The 20602-nt window shown below is 37.6% G+C and overlaps 1 protein-coding gene across 1 annotated transcript; it reads right to left on the minus strand.

The window, feature by feature from the left end:
* Positions 1–2088: 2088 nt before the first annotated feature.
* LOC110702355 lies at positions 2089–11574 on the minus strand. The gene is made up of 2 exons (XM_021880061.1): positions 11551–11574; positions 2089–2538 (listed from the first exon to the last, which is right to left on the minus strand). Exons 1-2 carry the CDS (start codon positions 11572–11574, stop codon positions 2089–2091), a joined length of 474 nt encoding a protein of 157 aa, XP_021735753.1.
* Positions 11575–20602: the final 9028 nt, after the last annotated feature.

Here is a 20602-nt window from a genome sequence, read left to right on the forward strand (position 1 = left end):
AACCTATTCTCACCGGATCCCTATAAATATATAAGGGGAGGCTCTCGTGAGAATTTTTCTTATGTGAGAACACTCTTTATGTTCTAAATTTTTACTAGTATGTTCTAAATTTTAAATTTGATGTTCTAAACTTTTCCTTAGGTGTTCTAAATTAAATCAAATGTTCTAATTTAGTACTCACATGTTCTAAACCATAAATTAGTTAAGTTTAATATCATAAAATTCAAATAACTTGTTCCAAAATTTTAACTTATATGTTCTAAATTTTACAATGTGTGTTCTAAGATTTTTATTTATATGTTCCAGATTTTAAAGTGTATGTTCTATTTTTTTACTCGTATGTTCTAATTTTTTACTCACACTTTCTATATTCTATATCAGTTTGTTCTAAATTTTTATTCACATGTTCATAATCTTAAATCAGATGTTATAAATTTTACTCATATGTTTAAAGTTTCATAAAGCAGATTTTATAAATTTTTAATCACTTGTTCTAATTCTTAAATCAAATGTTCTAAACATATTACTCACATAGATGTTCTAAATTATTACTCAGATGTTATAAATTTTAATTTCAGACACAAGTTCTAAATTTTTACTTGTTTGCTCTAAACTTTTACTCACATGTTCTAAATTTAAAATCAGTTCTCATATAAGTATGAATTCTCACATATGAACCTATTCTCACCTTCCTCTGTTCTTTTTTACTTGACCCGCTTTGACTTTTACACTATTCACCACCTCTCCTTTGACCGTCTTGTATGAGAAATATGTAAGGAAAAATATATTCATATGTATATTTTTTAATTCGTCTCAATAAGTACTATCGTAATATACAACTTTTATAATTTTTACTTATGAAGAATTAAAGTTATTGATCGCTAAATTTTTGCACTAGCAAGCATGATAAAAGAAACAGGTCAAATAAAAAAGAACAGAGGAAGTATATATATATATATATATATATATATATATATATATATATATATATATATATATATATATATATATATATAATATAGGCAGGGGTGAGATTCGATCTCATGATCTCCTATAATCGGGAGAGAAACTCTAACCACCTAAGCTATCCCTCACTCTCTCTTTTCCTAAAATATTATGTACCTTATTCAATTCTAATAAAAAAAAATTGCTGCATTAAAAAATTGATGTGCAACGGTACAATTTTATAAGTTCAAACTAGTGTGTGACCCGGGCTTTGCCCCGGGTGATACTTTGAATAATTTCATTTTTATATTAGAAGCTTTAAAAGACTTATTAATTTATTTAACATGCGTAAATTAGAATACAATGACATTAATAATTTATTTTTGATTTTTTTCGGTTTTTATTCTACATTCTAATACATGTGTGTATTTATATATAAAATTGGATTAATAAAGCATGAATTGATTCTAGCTAAGATGGTAATGCATTTTGGTTTCCATTCAATGAGGTTTGGGGTTCAAATCTCTTTGTATGCATTTTTAATTAAGATCATTAATAATGATTTGGCAAGATGCTAAAGGCTGATGAATGATGAGGTGGCGCTATATATACAGGTGTAAGAAAGGAAATACGTGACACATACACAATGAGGCTGTCTAGAGGGAGTCTTGAGATGCATGAACAAATGTATATCAAGGGGTAGTTCTGTAAATTCGCACGCTTAAGTGAAAATCCACCTCATTTCTGTTATGCTTTTCGTCAACCCGTTTGCAGAATTATTTCGTATTTCTTAAGGTATTTGGGCAAAATGTACAACTTGTCTTGTCTTTGTATTTCGTATTTCGTATTTTTTTGACATAAAAGGAAGCATGCATTACTTGGGCATAGCCCTAAATATATTACAACCTAATGTTCATAGAAGCTCCTTTAAGAAAAATGCATTCTTTGAACAGAATCCATAAACTACACCAACTAAAAACCAAAGTACTTCTACTAAACCAGTTTTTACAGCAAAATACAGAGATAGAACACCAGAAAGAGTTAAAACTAGGTAGGAAGATCAGCATGATAAGCAGCTTCTACACTAACTGGACATGTGAAATGGTCAACATGTCCTAAGCTCATATTCATGGCATATTTGGCCTAGTAATGTGCCACGCTGTTCGGCTCCCTGGGAATAGTACTGAATATAATAGTCATCTCCATGTTGTTAAGCAATCTAGCCACATCAATGATAACCGCAACAAGCTCATTATGCGTGTGATCTCTGTTAAGCAAAGTCATGATCTGTTCAGCATCTGTTTCCACTTCCAAGAATTGGAGAGGCATAGCCCTTGCATAATTCAGACCTTCTCGTAAAGCATAGAGCTCTGAACCTAAAGCATTTGGAGCATTGTACTTACTAGAGTATCCAAAATTCCATTCACCTTTCACAGTCCTGAAAACACCACCTCCTCCTCCAACATTTGAAGATACCCAAGCACCATCTATATTAAGATTGAGAAATCCTGACCTAAGAGGCTTCCAGCAAGGAGACTTCACTATGGATGGACCTGCATCATCTGTAACTTTCTCCTTCCCTTTCCAAACACCCTGTAGGACAAAAGAATTTATTTGGTATTTGGTCACATGCAAATTGGTTAGTGTAGGGAATATTTCAAGCGTTATCCCTAGCTTGAACCCACTGTGATCATACACTTAAGCATGGTGGCGTCCAAAGAGAAAGAAGATAGAGCAAAAGAGTCGCCAACAAGTTTTAGGAACTTGTAAATCGTTCACAGGGTGAAGGTTACACCCCTTAACGATCCATGAGATCGTCAACTCCAATAGGTCTGGAACCATGACTGGTAGTTCGGGGATGAAGGTACAAATCCAACCTAAAAGAGATTGAACCTGCCCTAATAATAGGCCTCTACTTTATTCTGATCGTATTCATGTGCGCTTTCTGACTAACATGCAGTCAATAGGATTACCCTAAACCTGTTTATCTATGTTGGTTGAATATTAATGCACAAATAAATCTATTATTGGAGATCACTTGAATTATAATCAAATTAACCCTAAACAAGATTATTAATTATCTAATTAAGTATGATTACAAGTACAAAATTTCCTTTAAACATGCATAAAAGGCGTGAACAAGCAATAACAATAAATATATAACAAGCAACATAATAATCATCATAAAAATATTATAATCATAAATCATAATTGTAGACACCCATTTGTGTCTCCCCAAAACCAAACCTGGTGATGAGTACCTTTCACGTCGAATCATAATCGAATGAAGTGAAAGTGTAGAAAGTTTAGTGTTGCGGATAGTTTTAATTTCTTTTCTCTTCTCTCTGTTTTTGAAAACTTATTTTAAGAAAACAGCCAATCCAGTTTGGTTGGTCCATGATATGGGTCCAATAGTAGTGTAGTTGGATGGGGCTTGACAAGAGCTGTCCAACGATATATTATAAGCCCAATTCCTATGAATATTGAGGAAGTTATGGCTAATTTACTAAACTGGGCCCGGTTTGAGCCTTATATGCGGCCCAATGATCTAGAGGAGGGCCTAATATGATTTATCATTCCTAATGCAATTAGGAATGGTTTTAGTCTTCTAGATTCTTCTAGAAGGTTCTTTTCATTCCTAATTCAATTAGCATTGATAAATTGACTTTTGTTGACTTTTCAGAGTTTTAATTAAAATCAAAGAACATTTTTTAGGAAAAGATACGATTTTATCCTCCTGTACGGAAAAATTTATCTGATTTTAGAAAACGCGTCAAAAACAGGATTAGCGCCTAACGCCAGACATTGGCGCCTGGCGCTAATCCTGGCGCCTGGCGCCAATAAGCCAGCGTTGGCGCCAACTCTGTTTTAGGTGCGCCAGAACTTTGTTTTGATATTTTATCTTTTTGGTTGATTTTCTTTATAAATCACGTATTAAAAACTCCGTTTTCGACAACCAGTTTTCATCAACAATCAGTTTTCAATTATATTCACCTACAACGAGTTTTCATTCTCATTCTCTTCTTTAATCATTCACCATCTCTCTATCTCTCTCTCTCTTTTCTAAACTTGTTTTTTACATACAAAATTCCGCATTCATTAGATCTAGACACACCTAGCCTTATTCGAAGTTGCCTTCACCCTAGACGTGAAAGGTTTAATTTCTGAGGGTTTGGTCCCTAATCTCTATTTCCATTATTTAATTTAATTAATTGTTTATTATTTTCCTTGAAGTTACTAACGTGTGTATTTTGTTATTAGAAAGAGGTACGAGGCATCAAAGTAAGTACTTTAATAGTTTTATTGATGTTATGATGTAGAAATCATGTTTAGGGCATTATGATCTTCCGAGTATCATGTCTAGGGTAATTTAAATATCAAATATGATTGTTATGATGCCTTCTATTTTCTTCCTAATATTTATGATTGTTAGTATCATGTTAGGGTTAAAGATTTGATTTTTATTGCTTAGTGACATGCTAGGGTTTGTTATTAATCTTGTTAGTATCATGCCTAGGATCTTGCTATTATTATTATGCTTTAACATGATTATCTTAATTATAATTTATTATCATGATTTTTATAATTGTTTTGATTATGATTATAATTTTATAATGATGATTATTATTATTATTATGATTATTATTTATGATTATCATGATTATCTTGATGATGATTATAATAATTATTATTATTACTTTATTATTATGTTGCTTGATATTTATTTTGTTATTGCTTGATCACACCTTTTATGCATGTTTAAAGGGAATTTGTACTTGTAATCACGCTTAATAAGATATTAATAATCTTGTTAGGGTTAATGTGATTATAATTCAAGTGATCTCCAATAATAGATTTGTTTGTAAATTAATATTCAACCAACATAGATAAACAGGTTTAAGGTTAATCCTATTGATTGCATGTTAGTCAAAAAGCGCACATGAATACGATCAGAATAAAGTAGAGGCCTATTATTAGGACAGGTTCAATCTCTTTTAGGTTGGATTTGTACCTTCATCCCCGAACCCTTATTTGGTTCAAGACCTTATGGAGTTGACGATCTCTTGGATCGTTAAGGGGTGTAACCTTCACCCTGTGAACGGTTTACAAGTTCCTAAAACTTGTTGGCGACTCTTTTGCTCTATCTTCTTCCCTTTTGGACGCCACCGTACTTTAGTGTATGATCACAGTGGGGTTCAAGCTAGGGGGTTAACGCTTGAAAATATTCCCTACAATAATAATCATGTTAAGGCATAATAATAGCAAGATCCTAGGCATGGTACTAACAAGATTAATAACAAACCCTAGCATGTCACTAAGCAATAAAGATCAAAGGTTTAACCCTAACATGATTGATACTAACATGCTATAGGAAAGAAAATAGGAAGCATCGCAGGAATCACAATTGTCATATTTGATATTAGAAATTATAGTTATTACCCTAAACATGATACTAGGAAGATCAAAACACCCTAACATGACACTAGGAATCATAATAACAACCTAGACATGATTTCTATATCATTATATCAATAAAACCATTAAAGCACTTACTTGGATGCCTCGTATCTCTTTCTAATAACAAAATACACACGTTAGTAACTTCAAGAAAAATAATAAAAAACAATTAAATTAAATAATTGAAATAGGGATTTGGGACCAAACCCTCAGAAATTAAAACCTTTCACGTCTAGGGCGAAGGCAACTTTGAACTTGGCTAGGTGTGTCTAGTGCTAATGTGTGAGGAATTGTGTTCGTAAAAAGCTAGGCTTAGAAAGAGAGAGAGAGAATCAAGAATTTCTTGATGAGAGTTGGTGAGAATTGGTGAAAGAGAGAATTAGAGAATTGATGATATTTTATTATTGAAAATGGAGTTTATAGGAGGCTATTTATAGAGAAAATCAGCCAAAAAGATAAAAAAAACAAATTAGAGTTTCGACGTGAAAAAACGAAATTAGCGCCAGGCGCTGAACATTAGCGCCAGGCGCCAGGCGCTAATGACTGGCTTTAGGCGCTAACAATTTTTTTACGCGTTTTCTAAATTCAAATAAAATTTGAACGTACAGGAGGATAAAATCGTATTTTCCTTAAAAACACTATTTTATTCTGATTAAAACTCTAAAAAGTCAACAAAAGTCAATTTATCAATGCTAATTGAATTAGGAATGAAGAGAACCTTCTAGAAGAATCTAGAAGACTAAAACCATTCCTATTTGCATTAGGAATGATAAATCCATATTAGGCCCTCCTAAGATGAATAATGAGGACTGTCCTCTAGATCATTGGCCGCATATAAGGCTCAAACCGGACCCAGTTTAGTAATTTGGCCATAACTTCCTCATTATTTATCGGAACTAGGCTTATAATATATCGTTGGAAATCTCTTTTCAAACCCCATCCAACTACACCATTATTGGACCCTTTATATGGACCGAACAAACTGGATTGACTGCTTTCTTAAAATAGGTTTTCAAAAACAAAGAGAAAAGAAAAGAAATTAAAACTATCCGCAACACTAGACTTTCCACACTTTCACTTCATTCGATTATTATTCGACATGATAGGTACTCATCACTGGGTTTGGTTTTGGGGAGACACATTTGTGTGTCTATAGAAGCCCCCACTTAGACTGAGTTTGGAGAAATGCAAGTTTCGAAAACAAAAGTCAAAGTAGCGATAGGGATAGAGAATGATTCAGAACGTTCTGCGATCCTAAATCACTCTTGTAATGCCTAGAACTGTCAATTCGGGTATATGGGTCGGATTAGAGTCGGGTTAGTGTGGGTCGGGTCATCTCGGGTTGGGTCAGTATAGGTTAATGTCGGGACCTATGCGGGTCGGGTTCGGGTTGGGTCATGCTTGAGTCGGGTCACGTTGGGTCATACATCTTATCGGGTTTGGGTCGGATTTAGGTCGGGTCAATAAAAGGTCGGGTTACATTCGGGTCGGGTGAAAAACCGGTCGGGTTACATTCGGGTTTTTACGGGTTTAAACAAGTTAGGGTCCTGTTCGGGTTCGAGTCGGGTTCGGTTCAAGTCAATTATTTACGGGTTATAATAAGGTCGGGTCATTATCGGGTTTGAGTCGGGTTCGGTTCAAGTCAATAATTTGCGGGTTATAATCAAGTCGGGTCATTTCCAAGTCGGGTTATTCTCGGGTTCAAGTCGGGTTCGGTTCAAGTCAATAAAATTTTTTAAATTTTTTTTAAAGCTCCAAATCAAATTGCATAATTTAAAACATTTAAAAAATATATTAAAATAAACAAGTGAATAATAAAATTTGAAAAAAAAGGATCAATAAAAGGATTATAAGTAGTTATATAGAAGTTTATTTTGAAGATAAATTTAGAAAAAAAAAAAAAACAAACATTTGGCTGATTTAATTAGACAAAAGCACTATCACCGATTCACCTCACTCACCTCATATAGCCTCAAATACGTTTAAATTCGGGTTAGTAATAGGTCGAGTTTAAATTCGGGTTAGTAATAGGTTGAGTTTAAATTCGGGTCGGGTCAATAACAAGTCAAGTTGAATTTGGGTCGGGTCAATAACAAGTCGGGTTGATTTCGGGTCGGGTTTGAAACAAGTTGGGTTTAAATTCGAGTCGGGTTAGGAACGGGTCGGGTTGACCTCGGGTCGGGTTAGTAACAGGTCGGGTTGAATTCGGGTTTTGACGGGTTAAATCGGGTTTGGGTCATTCTCGGGTTCGGTTCAGGTCAATAATTTACGGGTCGCATTCGGGTTGGGTCCTCTTTAGGTCGGGTCATGGTCGGGTTCGGGTCTCAAATACTCGGGTCAACTCGGGTCTAGGGTTGGTTTCAGGTCGGGTTAGGTCGGGTTTGGGTCACCATTTTTTTCGGGTTCAGACGGGTTAGGGGTAGGGTCGGTATTTCGGGTCGGGTCAGCTTTTCACAGCTCTAGTAACGCCTATACCTGCAAACTAGCATTAGTTCAAACAAATAAAAGAGTTAAGAAACGCATATCTTGCACCGTCGAGCACACGTCTCTGGAGGTAACCAATTTGTTGCTGCATTTGCCGTTGCGACAACCTTCCACAATCTATGGAAAGCCATCTTGCTGTTTTGATGTTCACTCGTCTCTGAACAATGAAGCTTCTTTGGATATGTTCACGTGTCTCTGAACAAAAGAGCTTCTTTTTAATATGTCCACGCGTCTCTGAACAAAGAGCTTCTTTTTGAGGATTGTCCACTCGTCTCTGAACAAAAGATCTTTAATAGGAGCCCCGCGTCTCTGAGTAGGAGAGCTTGAAGTACATGTCCACGCGTCTCTGAACAAAAGAGCTTTGATAATATGTCCACGCGTCTCTGAACAAAGGGCTTTTGATGATATGATATGTCCACGCGTCTCTGAACAAAAGAGCTTTGATGATAATATGTCCACGCGTCTCTAAACAAAAGAGCTTTTGATAATATGTCCACGCGTCTCTAAACAAAAGAGCTTTTGATAATACTTGAATGTTTGTTGTGATAATATTCCGAAGAAAACTTCCGAAGACCAACGCTTGTCGATATTTAAAGCTCGCTTGAACTTTACTTCCGCTATGCCAGTACGTTGGCGCTTTTGCTGCTTGTGAACTATTATGTCGATGTCTTTGCTGTTTATGAACCAGTATGTCGGTGTCTCTGCTGTTTATGAACCAGTATGTCGGTGTCTCTATTGTTTATGAACCAATATGTTGGTGTCTTGCGATGAGTCAATGTTTAGGTGCTTTAAGCTAAGTGAGACGATCTTTTGTCAGGTCGATCACTTATTGCGATTGTAATCAAACCGACTACTTAATCATGTCAAATTGCTTATAGGGGCTAACTGGCGTACCAAGGAACCCGAAATTGCTGAAAGAGGTTGAAATAACTGCTCTGAGTGGTTGAGCGTTCTGTCGCCGCTGCAATGCCTCTGGCGCTGCGATTTGGCTTTGTCACCAGATGCTGGGATCTAGCGCCAGGCGCTGAAATCTGTTGCCAGACGCTAGATGTTTTCGTCTGGCGCTGGAGTAGGGTCTTCCCTATTCTGCTGCACCTGTATTTATCTTTGACTATAGGACTTTTCTAATCTCTTTAATTATTGTAGGGTTGACCTAAGGTTTAATGTCTCTTGACTCATTGACTTGACACGACTCAAGGTATAAACTTGACTTGTTGCGATTGACTCGAGGTTGACTCGACTCGAAGTGCTTGCCACATGTGTTAGACTCAAATTAAGGTGATATGACACGACATGACTCAACGTGTACATGACTCGTGCGTGCATTATAATGTGATCGTGCGACTCAAAAATGAAAAAAAGCAAAAAATTTTCCGTCATTTTTGTGGAGGGTACCGACTTTATCCCGAAAAAGAAGACGCGAAAAAAGAATTGAAGTTTTCGAATGCATGTTGAATGAGCTTAGTCAAATGTTGTTTGATACTATCTCTCAAGGTGCAAGGATTAATCCATCCTAGGCTATCTCAATGGTTGACTCAATGATGAAAGTATTTGGGTAACTTAGGCACGGAGGCTAAGCACTTCATCATACTTCAAGATGCAATGACAATTATGATTGATGAGTGATGTTGATATGACAAGGCATGCTTCAACGTTGTGTTAAGATTCCATGACAAAGGGTTCCTAAGGGAAGTATATTTGTTCATGTATCTGTGATGTGTATGATAGTGACACTAAAGTTAGGCCGCAAGGGCTAAGTGTGTGGAAAAATATTATTTCATGAAGAGGTAAATAATGGTGACTCTTAGGCTAGGTAAGCTAATGATGTAGGGATCAAGCCCCCAAGTCTAGTTCTAAGTAAATAGGGATGAGCATAGGAAATCCCTTGATATGACCATGGTGTGTGAATGTGAATATGAATGCATGTTTATTACGGCCGCACCTCGATGTGAGGTTGCCTACGTATCCGTTAGGAATCAGGCCGAACGTAGCTCTAGCCGAACCTCGCACAAGTGTGTGTATACCTTAAAAAGGTCTTTTTAAGGGGTTGTAACGTGGTTAGGATAAAGGTTATAGAAGAAAGGGATAAAGGCTCAAGACCCTCGATAAGCCCCCAAGGTGTGCAACCTTGCTTTTGAATCTTTGTATTTTTATGCTTGAGGCTTTCTACTTTTTTTTTAGCTCTCTTTTTTTTGCTTTATTTATTTTTGCTCTCTTCTTTTTTTGCTTTTACATTTTTTATTTTTATAAGTGTGGGCAATCCCGATCATGCGGTCTATCACTCACTTGGCATTCATGTTTCTCAGGCACGGTACCGAGCACTCGATAAGAGACGCAATCCGAGACGTGTTCATATCAAAGACATTTTCATATCAAAGACATTTGAACACTTGCCCTTTTGTACACTTTTATTATTTTTTTTATTGCTTATTTATTTATTTTGATCTTTTGAAATCACTCAAACTTTTTTTTTTAAAAATTGCATAAGTTGCACATTGCTCCATCCCAAGGTTAGGTAGATGTAGGTTGAAGAAAGAAAGGTCTATCGTTAGACGAGGCTCAAAGTGTTTTATCAAGAAGAGATTGTATATTTGAAGGGTGAAAGGTAATATGATGTGGCTACAAGGGGTGCCTCAAATCATTGGTATACCTTGTGCTTAGTTTGACATGGATTTTATTTTTTTATTATTTTATTTTTTTTTTATTAAAATGCAATGCAATGCGATGATCATATATAAGGAAATAAATGTTCATTTTATTAAAGGAAAAGAAATAATGATCCTACAAAATAAATCTAAGGAGAATAAAAAGGTTCCTATGCTAGACTTATTGGGGAAAGGGTAAAAAAAATAGAAAAAAGATCATGAAATCTTGTTGTTGAAGCTTGCCTCTTGTCCCTTGGCTTATCATCACTTGGTGTTCTTGTCGACTGGAGGTATTGGAAGCCCGTTATTGTCGATCAAATATTGGATTGCTTCCTTTAGTTTCCAACAGCTCTCAGTAGTATGACCCCCTACCTTGATGGTACTTGCAGCGTACATTTGGGTTCCAACTAGGCAATCTCTTCTCAAGCGGGGGATCTTGAATGGGTCCAATAGGAGTAATAATGAGTCCCTTTGCATGGAGTTGATCGAAAGCATCATCGTAGCTAATTCCAATAGGGGTGAAATCCTTTCTTAGTTGCTTTCTAAATCCTCGATTATCCATGCCTAAGATTTCATTAAGGTCGAAAGTACCAACACTGTTACTAGAGTAGGTGTTTTCGGAAGAAGAAGGATAGTCGTTCTTCTTTCCTTTACAGCCACTGTTGTTATCGTTACTAATCTTGGCCTTCTTGTCGCGCGGAGGAACATGAAGGAGATTTGAATCAATGAGGTCTTGAACACGATCTTTGAGGGAGAGACATACTTCGGTGGTGTGACCACGACCTCTATGGTATCGACAATAAGATTTTGGGTCCCAATTGGGATACCGTTTTTCAGGCGGAGGGTCTTGACTGGGACCAATGGGGTGAATGAGACTTTGATCGTGAAGACAGTCAAAAGCTTCATTGTAAGTCATTCCTATTGGTGTGTATTCTTCAATGGTCTGTTTTGCCCGTGGCTTAGGAGCATTGAGTTCTTCATTAAATCCTTGGCGAGATTTTTATTCGATAACCATCACCCGATTTGCTAGTCCTTCTACCATATTTAAGAGCATGACAACGACATCTTGCAGTTTTCGAACGTCCTTTTTTAGACTTGACGAGTCTTCCCTGGTATTATCTAAGAAAAGACTTTCATCCTCCTTAATCATGGCCACTTCATCAAGAGAGGTTATATAAGCTGTCTCGATCATGGGCTCACCTACAGGTGTGATAAGGAGTGAAGGATCGAAGGATGTTTTATTATCATCAATTAGATCCTGAATAGCTTCTTTGAGTTTCCAACACTCCTCAGTATCGTGACCCTTTCTTTGGTGATATTAGCAGCGCTTATTAGGATTCCACTTGGGTGGCCTGTCTTCTGGAACTGGATCTTTGATAGGCCCTATGGGCATGACTAGTCCTTTGTGGTGTAGCTTCTCGAAAGCTGTTTCATAACTCATACCAAGTGGAGTGAAAACTCTTTTCAACCTTTGGATTCGTGATTTAGAGGCTTTCGTAGCATGTACTTCATTAATGGGAGAGGAAGAAGAAGGATGGTCGTTCTTCTTTCCTCTCGCACTATTATCTGTCAGAAGGTCATCTAAAATGTCAATGCCTATATTATACACAGCCTTGAAAGTATTCAAGTTGTGTTGGTATTTTAAGCGCTTTGAATACTTCCCTTGGAGATTCTTGATAAACATCCTCACAGATTCTTTTTCGGTAGGAACCTTGACCATATTAGTAGAAGTTTCCCTCCATTTGTTAAAGAAAGAAGTGAACCCTTCGTTTTCTTTTTGTTTTAACATCTCAAGTTGTCCGTGGTCTGTTTCGTCTTGAATGTTGCACTTATATCTATCTGTGAAAGCGTTTGTTATCGACTCCCAAGAAGAGGTTTTCTCTTTGTCAAGGGAAAAGAACCATTGTTGACAAACGGTATCAAGAGATAAAGAAAACAAAGAATGAGAGACTTTCTTATCAATACCCTTAATGTTCATTATAATTTCAAAAGCTTTTAGATGAAAGTAAGGGTTATCTGTTGCCTGGAATTTTGGGATGTCGTTGGCATTGAACTTATGCGGAAGAAGTTCCTTGTCCAGCGAGACCCCTTGTGAACTAATGCCCTGAAATTTATAGTCACTAGATAGCTTGCTCAAGCTTTCTTGCATAAGGTTCATTTGTTGTTACTTCACAAGGTCATCAATTTCGAGGGTTAAAGCCTTCAATGCTTCATTACGGTGATCAATTGATTCCTAAGTTCGTTGAATTCTTCTCGAGTTGCCATTATCTTCTTAGCTTTCCTCTTTTGACGAATCGGTTTATCAAAAAGTAAGACTTGAACAAAGGTGTTGTCCTTGATTAATCGCCCTTCTCTCCTTGACCAAGTACTGTGGAAAGGGAAATTAGGGATATTCATTGTTAATTATTTGACTCAACTCTATTCAACATGCATAGATGAAAGAAGGTAGGAAGGATGAATGTTGTGATGTGAGGAAAAAAAAGATGTAGATGGAGAGATATGGAAAATTAGGAGTAGAATGTACCCCCTACTCAAATGACGGAAAAAAAAAAACCGATTGATGCATGAATCTAAGACATGGTCATGGTGACATGTAAAAAGTGTGTGCTAAGACTAGTGAGTGTAGGTGACATGCTTTGACTCTTGTGTAAGACCATGGGACTTAGTGCTTAGACTCGATTAATGACTTAACAAGGTATTATTAACTGAATCGACTTGAAAACTGCTCAATTAGACATAAGGTGAGGACTCGAGCAAGAAACCGAACTGTCGCCAAAACGACAGGACTGGCGCTTCAGTGTTGCGCCAGACGACAGGATTGTCGCCAGGCGCTACACTCCACAGAGTGGCGCTGCAGTTTAAATCTTGGCGCCATTGCTGGAACATCGATCTGGAACTGCTTTCGGTATTATTACTCTACAGGGTATGCCTAAAGTCGTGCTAAGTCAACTCAGATTAAATTATTAGACTTTATTTTCTCTAATTAATTAATTAATTAATTAATTAGGCAAAGTTCTTTTAGTCATAAATCAATTTATTTAATCTTAGCACAAGTCAAACAAACGGTTATGAAAAACACATAGAGTATTGTAGACACCTAAAAATGTCTCCCCAAAACCAAACCCGTTGATGAACACCTTTCACCGCCATTATTGGTCGAGTTGAGTATTTAATCTTTGGAGTGCTTAAATCCATGTTCTATCCAATATATTTCATGAACCAATCCCTAAACCATAACCTATTTTCCACTTTTCGTGTCAGAAACTGATTTTATGGATATACAATTTTGATCCAATTATTATTTTTTTGGATAGGCCTTTAAATAAGCTTTCCAACCATATATCATAAGCCCAATTCCGAGCTATAACGAAAAAGATATGAGCAAAACACCAAACTCGGCCTAAAACCGACACCCTTCCACTAAAACGGCCATATCTTAAAATATACATATTATTTTAACTTTATTCCAATTGGGTTGGAAAGTAGACTTGATATTCTTTCCATTGATATAATATATGCCTCATTCCAAGTTACGGATCAAAAGTTATGATTGTTTTAAAAACGGGTAAAAACCTGGAATCACCGCGCACAGTGCAATTCCACCGTGTCACGGGAATTTGCACCGTCTGACGGTGGGAATCCCCGTGACACGGTGCCCTTGCTGTGACGCGGGGCTATTTCGTGTCCTATTTGCGTTCTTCGTACCTAAACAACTCCCGCGTCACGGCATTTTCCACCGTGTCACGGGAATTTACACCGTCTGACGGTGGGATTCCCCGTGACACGGAGCTGTTTCCGTGTAATTTCCGCGTCTCCCATACTGTGACACGGTGTACTGTACCGTGTCACTGCCATGTCACGGTACCTGTGCCGTGTCACGGGACATTCCGTATCTTTTCCGCGTAAACCCTTAACGCGTTTTCCTTCCCGTAACCTAAATATTTCCCGTGTCACGCAAATTTGTACCGTGTCACGGGAAAGTTTCCCGTCTGACGGTGGGATTTCCCGTGTCACGGTACACTTTGCCGTATCGCGGGATACTTTTTTTAGGGTTTTTATCATTTTAGGGTTCCGTGTGCTCCCTCAGCACATTTTCTCTATAAATACCCCCTCATTTCTGATGTACGTGGCACCAATAATCATTCTCTCTCACCTTACACCAAAAATCATTCTCTTCTCCCTCTTTAACCTAATTTCTAGCCTCATTATTCTTCCATAACGATTCCCCTAAGCACTCCAAGGAGTCTATACTTAACCCGAGGTTCCGTCCTTAAACCAAGGCGTGAAAGGTACAAATAACTGAGGGTTTGGACCAAATCAAATCTAATATTTATTTAATTTAATTTCTATTTACTTTATATTTTTTATTGAAGTTACTAACAGTTTATTCATGATGTAGCAATTTAAAGGAACGCGCGAAATGTGAGTAATTAATTAATTTAATTACTCTTATTTTATTTTCTTATTGCTAGTATCATGATTAGGTTATTTCATATTTAATTTGATTAACGCTATTATTGTTGAATTGCTTCCAATATTAATGTTATTCTATTATTTTTATGATCACCATATTGCATGTTAAAGGGAATATGTAATTGAAAATAACGCCTAATAAGATAATTTGGACAACCGGTTTAGGTTCCTTTTTAATCTTGTTGTTTAATTCAAGTGATCACTAATATTTTAGAATTATGTGTTGCATTAATATTCAACCAATTTAGCTTAATAATAGTTTGGAGCGAATTGAATAATTTGTTTGTATGCCTTTGAGATCACAGGAATGCTTTTCAATATAAGAATCGAGTAGAGGCCAATACGGGCGAATGTGACTCCATGACTCACTTCGTACCATCATCCCCGATCCTCCTTTCGTGGTTCCGAACCATATGGAGTTAGTAATCTCATGGATTATGAATGGGATGTAACCTTCACGGGTCAATCGGTGTTGCCTTCGTTGTCCCTTATTCGTGGTTGCCTTTTATGATCCGTGAACGGTTTACAAGTTCCTTAAAAACTTGTTGGCGGCTCCCTACTTTATTTGTCCCTAATCGTTGTCCCTAATCGTAATGTCAATTCCCACTTCCTATGAGTGCCAAGCATATTCACACATGCTTTTAACGTAGGCGCACTTCGAGCGACGCCTACAATTTGGCAACTCCACTGGGGAGGATTCTTGGTTATTTATCGATTTGAGTGATCAATATTTGATTAAGATGAGTGGATGAGACTTGAAAGATTCTTGAAAAAATATTCCTGTGATTAATTTGGCATTTTTGCATATGCATAGACGTTTTAACGTCGCATTTAGGTCTGTCCCGTAGGAAAAATTGAATAACTTGGTTGCGCACGAAGGAAAACAGGGCACCAGTCAGATCTTCTGACTGTCGTTCCACGGCAAAATCTGCCGCGTCACGGTACAGTGCACCGTCTGACAGTGCATAGTACCGTGGCATGGTAATTTTTGCCGTGTCACGGCAGTCCTAAAATCAGTCCGGTGGCTTATTTTCTCTTCTCACAGTCAACTTCCTTCGAGTTTTCTGAAAAAACGTATGTGTTCTTGTAGACACCCATTTGTGTCTCCCCAAAACCAAACCCAGTGATGAGTGCCTTTCACGTCAAATCATAATCGAATGAAACGAAAGTGTGGAAAGGTCTAGTGATATGTCTATTTTATATAGTATTTTACCCCCGTCCCTCAGTCATAATTAGTAGTGTTTTTGGCCCTTTGGGGCCACTTTTATTACTAATATGTGTTTTCTAGTGTTTTCGTAGTTTTGGTTAAGTTTTGCAGGGAATTGCACCTTTGGAGTATTTTCCCGGGATTTTTATGAAGCGACTACGAGCATCGGAGGAGCACGACCATTTTCGGAGCCCGAGGCAATTGGACCATGTATTCGAGACCCGAGAGGAAATATGGATTGGGCCGAGAAATCTAGCCCAAATCGAAGTCCAAACCTCCAAGATGAAGCCGGGCCCGATCGGGCAAGCTTACGCCCGATCGGGCGAGCTGTCGCATGCCAGCTGCCAAGGAGATGCGCGCCCGATCGGGTGAGCGTAGGCTCGATCGGGCGCAGCACTGAAAGATAGGCGTAGAAAAAAAGGCGGGCCCGATCGGGCGCCCTTCGCCCGATCGGGCGCGTGTTTTGTTAGAACCTGATTAAGCTTTGTTTATTTCGTGTTTTAGGGAAGATATTTATATTGGTTTTGTACGGATAATTAATCACTTCCTTCTCTTAGACTTTCTCTCTCTACTTAGTATTTCTCTATCTGTAGAATTCTCTCTAAACTCTTGTACTTAATTCCTTCATTAATTCCAGAATTGTTTTGGTACAATTTCTTCCCTTTCTAATTTCAGCTATTTTAATTGTTTTCTTGTTTATGTTTTTAATTGTTTATTTGATTGGATTAGTTATGATGATTAGTGAGTAGTTTAATTCTAGGGTTTAAGGGGATCCATAATTAATATGAAGGGATAGCTTGTTACTATTGATTGTTGATATTGCATGATAATTTCCTATTGAATTGTTTTAATTCTTTGCAATTAGATTATGAATCGAGCAGATGTAATTTGGTTGTGAATGTTTAGCAATATTGAATTGATGAATCGAGCAGATGTTGATTTAATATTAAAGGCTATTTTTAATAGGAACTTAGGTCTAATAAATTGCGAGAGCCTGTTAGATCCATGTTGGTTAATAAATTGCGGGAGCCTGTTAATCATGTTATTGATGCATTGTTAATTATTAATTGCTTCGTTCTATCCCGGAATATTAATTATTGGTGAACCTGCGACCCTAGGTTTCCTTATTATTGATTCTTTTCTCCCTAAACTCATCCTTCGTAGTATAGAATTCATATTTAAAATATTGGTTACTTAGATAATTTAGATTATAACAATTAATTAGAATTAAAAGAGACTTGTTTCCCTGTGGAGTTCGACCCTACTTCCCTATCTACTGTAGTTAGTGATTTAGGTAATTATTTTTGATCAGGGGATACGACTTTACCCCGTCAAAATTTGGCGCCGTTGCCGGGGAAACGGTTTTATTTTTATTTTCTGATTATGTTTTTGTAGTCTAGATTTTGCCCCCTTTTGCCTCAGAGAACATTAGTTCTTTGAGGCAAATCTCATATTTGTCTTTAGTTCTTTGTTTATGCCCAGGTGTTCTAGATCAGGTGACATCCCTTTTGATCCTGAGATCGAGCGTTCTTTTCATAGGCAAAGGAGACTCTACAGACAAATTCTGGCGGGTTTTGAGGAGGACAACGATCGAAGAGATCCTCCCACTGATTCTAGTGATACAGATATTCCTTCAGATTCAGAATCAGAGATGACGGCCCAGAAGAAACTCAGTGATTATTCGCAACCGAAGCTCACAGATTTCCCGCACCTTACTCCTACTCCGGCTCTAGATGGAGTTCATTTTGAGATCAAGCCCCAATTTATCACTATGATAGAGAGGAAGCAGTTCAGCGGAGCTAAGGGTGAAGATCCTAATCTTCACATCGCAGATTTCTGCCAATATTGTAACACCATTAGACAAGCCGGGGTTACGCAGGTTCAAATCAGGGAGATTCTTTTTCCCTTTTCTTTATGTGGCAAAGCAAAATTATGGTTTAATGGTTTGAATAGAACTGCACTTGGTATTACTGACTGAGAAACTCTTGCTTTGAACTTTTATAATAAATATTATCCTGCAGAGAGAACAGCGGTGCTAAGAAGTGCTATTCAGAACTTCGCTCAAGAGGCCGACGAAACACTATATGAGGCTTGGGAGAGGTTCAAGGATCTACAGAGAGAGTGCCCCCACCACAATCTAGAACAATGGCAATTGATCCAAGCATTCTATAATGGACTTGGAAATTCTTCCAGATCAGTACTAGATTCGGCAGCTAGTGGGAGGTTTATGAATTTAAATGTGGATGATGCAGGACAGGTTATCGAAGACATGGAAATACACAATTCCCAATATGGGAATCCGAGGGGGTTTGCAAATAAGGGGAATCATAATGTCGATTCTGTATCCTTTTTGCAAGCTCAATTAACTTCTATTTGTCAAAAATTAGATAATCTTACTACTACTCCTAACTCTGTAGCTAATGTTTCTGATGTTGCTAACCATGAAGCTTTTTGTGAAAATTATGGAATTGTAGGTCATTGGGAGCAAGATTGTAGGAGCTCTATGGAACAGGTTAATGCCTTTCAAACCTATAGGCAAAATAACCCCTATTCCAATTCCTACAATGCCGGTTATAAAAATCATCCTTACCTTTCATACCGGAGTACCAATGTGCAAAACCCTCCACCTCCACAACAACCACAACAGCAACCCCCACCACATCAAAAATATTATCATCCTAATGCCGGGCAGAAAAGCCAAGTATCACCCTCATCATCTTCCGACCCTGCCATGACAGAAATTAGAGCGATGCTAGCTAATATGCAAAAGCACATGGAGAGTAGGGATGCGCAAATTGATTCTATCCTAGCCCACAATAAAATCATGGACAATCAAATTGCACAACTTTCATCTACCCTACAATCCCGTCAGCAGGGAGCTCTACCGTCACAGCCTATCCATCCTACAGATCATGCTAATGCAATCACTCTAAGGAGTGGTTCCCATTATGATGGACCTCCTATGCCACAGGAAGATGGACCAGTTTCTAATCTAGATTCCTCTATATCAAACGGTAATCCTGCTAGCCCTGCAGGGCTACAAAAAGACACTAACCCTACTAATGTTTCTGTGCAGGGTAAATTGCAGGATAAGGGAGGAGTTGTGCAGAGCCCAGTTATCAAGCTTCCATTCCCTAATAGACAACTGAAGAGTAAGCTTGATAAACAATTCGGTAAGTTTTTAGAGGTTGTAAAAAACCTGCAGGTAACAGTCCCTTTCACTGATTTAATCACTCAAGTACCTGCTTATGCTAAATTCATGAAAGACATTCTGACTAGGAAAAGGGCCTTTAATGAAGTAGAAACTGTAGCTTTCACAGAGGAGTGTAGCGCTTATTTGCAAAATAAATCACCTCCTAAATTAAAGGATCCCGGTAGTTTTTCTATCCCTTGTCACATTGGGAATGTTTTTATTGATAAGGCTTTATGTGATCTGGGTGCTAGTGTCAGTGTCATGCCATCATCTATATGTGCTAAATTAAATATGGGGGAATTAAAAATTACTAATATAACTTTACAAATGGCAGATCGTTCGGTAAAATATCCCTTAGGTATTTTAGAGGACGTACCTGTCAGAGTTGGTAAATTTTTCATTCCAATTGATTTTGTTGTTTTAGATATGGCAGAGGACACACAAATACCCATTATATTAGGTAGGCCCTTCCTCCACACTGCAGGAGCTATTATTGATGTGAAAAATGGTAAACTGACCCTTTCTGTAGGCGACGATAATGTTACCTTTAATTTAGGGAAGGTTTTGAAAGGGCCTATGTTGGAGGAAAATTGTTGTTATATTGATACAATTGATATAATGGACAATATTTGTGTTGATAGCTTGCCACAGGTTCTTGCTAAGGATCCCTTGGAGGAAGTTCTCTGCGGGAATTTATCCAGCGATAATGCAAGCATTTGGGGTAATGAGGTACAAAATATTGAAAAAGCTCTTTCCTTAGAAGAGTTAAGCCCCAAGGAGACAATGAAGGTAGTAAATTTAGTTCAGGAATCAAAACCTGCAGAGGTCAAGAAACCTGAGCTAAAACCTCTCCCTTCTCATTTAAAATATGTTTTTCTAGATGAGCAGGAACTACACCCCGTGATCATCAGTACTGCACTCACTGACCTACAATCTTCCCAACTTCTAGGGTTTCTCAAAACCCATAAGAAGGCTATAGGGTACAGTATTGATGATCTTAAGGGTATTAGCCCTGATTTTTGTATGCACAGGATTCATCTAGAGGAAAATTATAAGCCCTGCATTCAACCCCAACGAAGATTAAATCCAAACATGCAGGAAGTAGTCAAGAAAGAGGTGATGAAATAACTCGATGCAGGTATCATCTATCCTGTTTCTGACTCAAAGTGGGTAAGTCCTGTGCAGGTAGTACCGAAG

Source organism: Chenopodium quinoa, unplaced genomic scaffold (assembly GCF_001683475.1).
Source record: "Chenopodium quinoa cultivar QQ74 unplaced genomic scaffold, ASM168347v1, whole genome shotgun sequence".
NCBI lineage: Eukaryota > Viridiplantae > Streptophyta > Magnoliopsida > Caryophyllales > Amaranthaceae > Chenopodium > Chenopodium quinoa.

Excerpts from the sequence above, each read along its gene's own strand:
- LOC110702355 (XM_021880061.1), bottom strand. The coding sequence starts at position 11,574 with ATGGTAGAAGGACTAGCAAATCGG. Across the intron at positions 2,539-11,550 it reads TAGAAGGACTAGCAAATCGG|GGTGTTTGGAAAGGGAAGGA; the intron begins GTGATGGTTATC and ends TTTGTCCTACAG.